The sequence below is a fragment of the Vollenhovia emeryi genome, unplaced genomic scaffold, assembly GCF_000949405.1.
Source record: "Vollenhovia emeryi isolate VEMERY1.0 unplaced genomic scaffold, V.emery_V1.0 DF939180.1, whole genome shotgun sequence".
Lineage (NCBI taxonomy): Eukaryota > Metazoa > Arthropoda > Insecta > Hymenoptera > Formicidae > Vollenhovia > Vollenhovia emeryi.
The window spans coordinates 687,972-694,008 of record NW_011967186.1 but is presented as its reverse complement, the minus strand read 5'-3'; the positions used below and the strand labels follow the sequence as shown (position 1 = coordinate 694,008).

The 6,037-nt window shown below is 48.0% G+C and overlaps 1 protein-coding gene and 1 pseudogene across 1 annotated transcript; one reads left to right on the top strand and one right to left on the bottom strand.

Annotated features, from left to right (window-relative positions):
- Positions 1-1,309: 1,309 nt before the first annotated feature.
- On the bottom strand, positions 1,310-3,049 carry LOC105563128 (alpha-ketoglutarate-dependent dioxygenase alkB homolog 7, mitochondrial). Its single transcript, XM_012014452.1, has 4 exons — positions 2,654-3,049; positions 2,400-2,573; positions 1,757-1,884; positions 1,310-1,562 (listed from the first exon to the last, which is right to left on the bottom strand). Exons 1-4 carry the CDS (start codon positions 2,903-2,905, stop codon positions 1,430-1,432), a joined length of 687 nt encoding a protein of 228 aa, XP_011869842.1. The 5' UTR covers positions 2,906-3,049; the 3' UTR covers positions 1,310-1,429.
- A 1,514-nt stretch (positions 3,050-4,563) lies between these two features.
- Positions 4,564-6,037, top strand: part of LOC105563188 — a 4,971-nt pseudogene continuing 3,497 nt past the window's right edge.

Sequence of the window (6,037 nt, the reverse complement as noted above, 5' to 3'; positions counted from 1 at the left end):
CCGTCGGCCGCGCTTACGCCAGCCGCGCCAGGGCGCTGCGGAGTCGTACGATGCGCGAGCACGTCGGTGCCGCCGCGCCGCTTCCCATCGGAGATCGGGTGGCGCGCGCGAGGGGCGGCCGCGCGGGGCGGGAACGCGACGGATCCCCCGAGCTCGCGCCCTTACTGCCCCGCGTGCGAAAGCGATCTCGCCGCGGGGGGGACCGGCATTCCGAGGCGCGTGTCCGCGTATCCGTGTGTTGTGGTGGTGGTGGCGGCGGCGCCCCGCTCGCCCTACCTGGGGAACGCTCGCCGCGGGCCCGCGGCTCAACGGCGACGCGAGCACGGGCCGGGACGGCGGCGGTGGCGACGCGCGCTCGCGGCGGAACTCTGTCCCCGGGCTCGGTGCCTGCGCGCGGTCCGGGTGTGTATACCCACAAGCGCCCACTCTGTGTTGACGGGGGCTCCTCTGTCTCCTCTCTCTCCACCTCGCTCGCTCGCCTGCCGATCAATCGCGCCTACGGGCGGCCCCCCGAGGCGCCCGGGTGGCGGCGGGGTTCACGCGGACGCCCTCGCCGCTCCCGAGGACACGACGCTTCGCGCCAGGCCGGAGTCCGCGCGACGATGCCGCATTTAACGGTAGAAAAAGGTACGGCGCTCACAGCAATAACCTCGCGGACGCCATGTTTCGTACGACAGCCTGCGCGACGGCCCCGCCATCGACGTTGCGGCGACCCCGTAGATGGCCGCCACGCCGGTTGAGCGACTCCGCCGCAGGCGCCACCTGGCGTTGCCCGCGCGGACCGCCCGCCGCGCGGCGGGCAGTTCGAACGCGCGCGAGCTTCAACAGGTGCGCGCGGCAGCGCAAATCCGAGGCCGCGAATGCCTCGAAACGTTCTTCTCGGTTCTTTTGGCAGAGAAAGAGGAACGCTTTGAAGCGCTCTTCTCTTTCCTCTTGGTAGAGAAAGAAGAAGAACGCTTTGAAGCAACTACGGCATCAAGTGCGACCGCAGCCTGAAGCGTCGAACAGCTCTCTTGCGTTCGAGCGAGCGAGCGAGAGAAGACGAAGAGGAAGGTCGGTGTTCGTAGTCCGTTCTTATATTTAAGACCATCTTAAGTGTACTCTTAACGTGTTCTCGACCAATCGCAGAGCCGTAGTAGGCTCTTGAGACAACACTTAACATTTGTAACATTTTGAAACAGGAATCGACTACGAACGCCGGCCAAAGAGCACTACGAAATTTGTAATGCCGAACGCAGCTGTTGTCGCGAGTGTAATGCGGAATTGATCGAGTACAGAAGCGTTTTTATCGCGTGTCCACGTAGTGCGGTGATTTCGAACAATGTACTTTATTAACGATGCCTTGCTCCCAGCTGCGTTTGTGAATTTCAAATATTTACAGAGGTATTTTTTTACACTGCGCCGTCCGGATCGCGTAATCCAAACAGCATTAGGTAACTTCGGGATCAGCCTCGCTTCTGCATATTATAGAGATGCGCCTGCCCTTTGGTACGTGCCGCCCCTCAAAGTACGATTCCTCGGATTTGAGGATCTCGTGGTTGTACTTGTATCTCGCGACGCCGCTGAAATGCACGGACACGTCTACAACGGCGCCGGTAATAATTAAAACAGTAAGCCCGGGTCTACAATAGGTGTAGTAAGCCTTAAGCCGTAAGAAATTGACCAATCACAGTCTGAAGTAAGGAGAATAATCGCTTGTGATTGATCAATTATTACACCTATTGTAGACCCGGGCTAAGCCGCGATAAAATCGAACCTCATGATGTATAGCGACCTCCTTGGTAACAGGAAGCACGCGACGCGCTCTTTCTCGTGCTCTTCCATCGCTAGTCTCATCACGCTGTCGCTCAGCAGACTCAATCCTGCAATGATGCCCCCGCAGAACTGCAGAACGTAGAGAAACAATTAATAAAGTTCACAAGGCTCTAATGTGGAAACACAAATACGAAGTAATAGAGAAGTAAGAGCCAAGGCAGGATGTTAGTGTAAGTTGGTCTAAGTAATTTTAATTTTAAGTCTATTGCGAAAAATAATACCTCAGCCAGGGTTCCAACCTGGACCTCCTTCTCATTGGCGGGCGTCTCACCAATCCGGCCACCGAGGCATGTTAACATTCGGTCTTGGCTCTCGCTACTTCATAAAACGCTTATTGGTCTAGACTGTCTTGTGCTGTGCATAGGCAACTGTGCAATTTTCTGTGCGATGGCCCTAAATCCTAATGAAGCGTGTAAGGGCCATCGCAAAATTGCATAGCTGCATATTCATAGCACAAGAACCGTGTAAACCAACGAGCATCGAGCATTGAATCGTCGTATTGATTTACATAACATGCTCATTGGTCCAGATGGTCTTATGCTATGCATATGTAGCTATGCAATTTTCTGTGCGACGGCCCTTACCCTGACACTGTCGATATGCGGCTTTATCCATCCCTCGGGAGCCAAGTCCAGTATATGCACGAGCGAGAGGTGCAACGTTTCCGGCGGGAACGCCTCCCTGCGGACTCTGTCGAGGATCCGCGAGCTATCCTCGCTCCACTTCCTCCACTCGGTCTCTCTGTAGCCGTGTATCGCCTGCGAAGAAGATTCGAAATGTTTGCCAATTCAAGACGAATGACGCTCCAGGTAGGTAGACAGGCGGGGCGTTTACCGACATTGTCCCAGTGCGAGTATTCGTAGCGCAGCCGTTTCATGTAAGGGTCGACCTCCCGCACCATGACCTCCTCCTCTCTCTCGCTGACAAAATCCGGCAGGACCTTCATGGTGTCGTGCAGCTCCGCCCTCCAATCCTTGACCGCGCCGTCGCTCGACTCTCTCCTCGCATCGGAGTTGGAGCTGACAACTTTCTTGGCGGTAGAGCGGCAAAACGCTCTGTTTACATTGCGGTTCAGCGCGCGCACGATCATCTCTTAAATCGAGGAGCCTGTCGCGATAGTCGACAGGTTCTTCAGATTAGACGCCCGAGAACCCCACGATATCCCCTTCGCATCGTCAACCAACAACTACGGACTACGGGGTGAGTTTTGGTACGTGAACCAGTCCTTTTACCCTCTAGACGAGTTACCGACAGCACTTGTAAGTGACTCACCGGCGTATAGATGGCTGTAGGCCACCTCGTCCGAATCCATTTGCTTGTTTACAACCGATTAGAGTTCCCATACCACCGAAAGTGATGTATACGAATAACTATGTATAATTATCTACAGGAGTCTTTGTCCGTAACTAAATGTAATTCAAGCGACTAACAAAATGTCAGCTGTGTTGCCGAAAAACACATAGCACGCCGGAAACGAAGGACATAAGTGAAATCTATCTAAACGTTTAATACACTCGACGGAAAACATGCAGAACATTTTTATGAACAGTCACCGTAAATCACGGTGCTTCTGCAAACAAAGAGATTTAGACCGGACAGCCCACAGGGAGCTTGCATATTCATCATCTAAAAATCCTAGGAATCATTTTTTTACACGTAGAATCATAGTATCATATACTAGTACTTCATAATGGATTATAAATATAATAGCTGACACGTGGGTACAGTAATTTAGTAATAAGTAATATAATTCTGTGACAAAGACAAGATTTTGCGTCAATTGTTTGAAATGAAGTCTTATATTATGATAATAAATACTGGGCATGTATGAATTTAAGTGCTAATTATTTTTCTTCACCGATATTTCTGAAAATTCTGATGTCACTTGTGTGAGAGATGTATGAAACTATCTATGACCAAAACAATGGCAGTACCCGAGTGTCCCAGGCAATCTTGTATTCTCCCGTTCGTCGTGTAAGTATCGTGTATTATTCACATAATACATTGCACACTATTTTCCTGAAATTTCCTGTTCAACATTGATTGTCATCGTTTCTGTATTTTCTGCTTTATTAAAAATGCCAGGTATGGTCAAGGAAAGGTTGTTAATTACCGTTGGCGATATTGAAGATCATTCTGATTAGTTGATTTATTATCATTTCTACAACGAAATTGTTAAGTTCTTTATTTTCCAAAATTTGTGTTGTATTACTGTTGGGGATTGGGGGATTGCAACTGAAGACATTTTAGGTAATATTACAATTACTGCAGGGGTATTATATAAAGTTCCTGTGGTGAAGAAACCATTTCGGAAAAATATTTCTTTTCAGAGATGTTAGCGCGCGGACGTGTCAGCATGCGAATCTCCTCGTTGCTAAACAGCTTTCTTTGTCACTCTTGCTGTACAGAACTATTTAGTAGGATACAGCTTATAAGGATACAGAATTACAGAGCATTTACAGAATATATGTCTCTTATATGGATAAATTCATCTCTATAGTCTCTCTGTTATAAAGAAAGGAATATATTGAAGAATTCTGCAGTTAGCAAGATGTATTTAATACACCCAATTGTATGTACGAGAAATTTTTTGGACTGTAAGGCGAGACGAGCCGGCCCTGATACAGGACGGCCCTGTAAAGCTCACGGAAAGGCGCGAAACGTTCGCTGCCCAAGGCGCGTTAACACGCGCTTGACGCGTGATAATCGAATTTCATAACGGCACGCGCGCCGTCGGATCCATGGTGGAAGGGATTGGTCGGATCGAAAAGCGAGGTGACTCTCTTTCGGGAAGCAGTCGAATTCGCAACGTGAGAGGTCTATGGTTCATACCCAGTTACCGGGTGCAAGGGGAAAATCATTGCGCCGTAAGTTACAGCACAGACTTATTGAACTATTTGCAGTTCTGGCACAGAAGTGAACTTATTTTATGGACAAATAAATTTCAAAAAATATGTCGTAACATATCGTAGGCTATTTTTATTACTGTAACATAAAGAATATTTACATTTTATATATTAGGTAAGTGACGTAAAGTACAAACTTCCGGTATCCATAATACGTTTCGGAACACGTGCTCTTGAAAAGAAGGTTCCCGATTTACGCATGCGCCACAAGGCACGACCGCGAGATCAAAACATTCCACCGCTGCGTGTACTTATATACTAATTGTAAGTAAACCTGACCGTTTATTTAAATATAGCCAGATACCACTTTGCGTGTACTTCTCTGTTATAGATCGAACAAAGCCACGTCATATAACATAACGAGACCGGTCAGAAGAAATGGAATCAGAGACGAGTAATCAAGATTATGTCAACTACAACGGCATTTTCAACGCTACCGTGTGCCACGTTTGCAAACAGTTTGGTGATGACGTCCCTTTGATAAAGTGCAGTGCCTGCAAGTCGATTTTCTACTGCAGCAAGGAACATCAGATGCAACACTGGGAGCAGCACAAATCGTTATGCAAAGCCATAGTGGTCGTGACGCGAACCCACTACATAAACGGGTTCAGTAGATCAGTTATGGAGCGGTCATATGAGAAGAGAAGCTATATGCTGCTAGTGGAACGGAAGTTAGGACGTCACCTTGAGCTCTACGAGTTGTAAATGTTCATGCATCCAAGGGAGTGCGTCGATTGCTTTACACTGGTCGATCATTCGCTGAAGATTTGTAGAGATTGTGCCGCCAGCTACTGTGAAGATCACATTGACGGTATTAAGCATAAGGAAACTTGCGGTGCACTGGGGTTATATTTCCGTTTAAATCTACAGCGTATAAGTGGGAATTGCATAGTGGATCATGCTTACATTGCGTGTATTTCCAACGCGAATACGTTTGAGGACATGAAGGACTTTATAAAAACTTACGTGACACCTACATCGACTAACTCGGAATGGCCCTATGATATCCTGGAAGCCAGGTATTCGCCGTATATCACAAGTTCCTTAACTTTGTTTTATGCTACGCGATTATTTTTTCTGCTGCGATATGCAATCGGGCAATGTACAGCATTTAGATTTTAATTCTGGACCTACCATTACAATCGTCAGTGATGATACTTTTAATAAATGCAGCAAAACTCCCCACCCTATTAACTTATTTATTTCTGTGCAATTCGCGGCAACAACGTGAACTACTAGATCTTCGCGTTTTGGGACATAATCTAATAATTTAGATTATGTCCCAAAACGCGAAGATCTAGTAGTTCACGTTGTTG

Excerpts from the sequence above, each read along its gene's own strand:
- LOC105563128 (XM_012014452.1), bottom strand. The coding sequence starts at position 2,905 with ATGATCGTGCGCGCGCTGAACCGCAATGTAAACAGAGCGTTTTGCCGC. Across the intron at positions 2,574-2,653 it reads AATACTCGCACTGGGACAAT|GCGATACACGGCTACAGAGA; the intron begins GTCGGTAAACGC and ends TCTTCTTCGCAG. Across the intron at positions 1,563-1,756 it reads AGGTCGCTATACATCATGAG|CGGCGTCGCGAGATACAAGT; the intron begins GTTCGATTTTAT and ends CGTGCATTTCAG.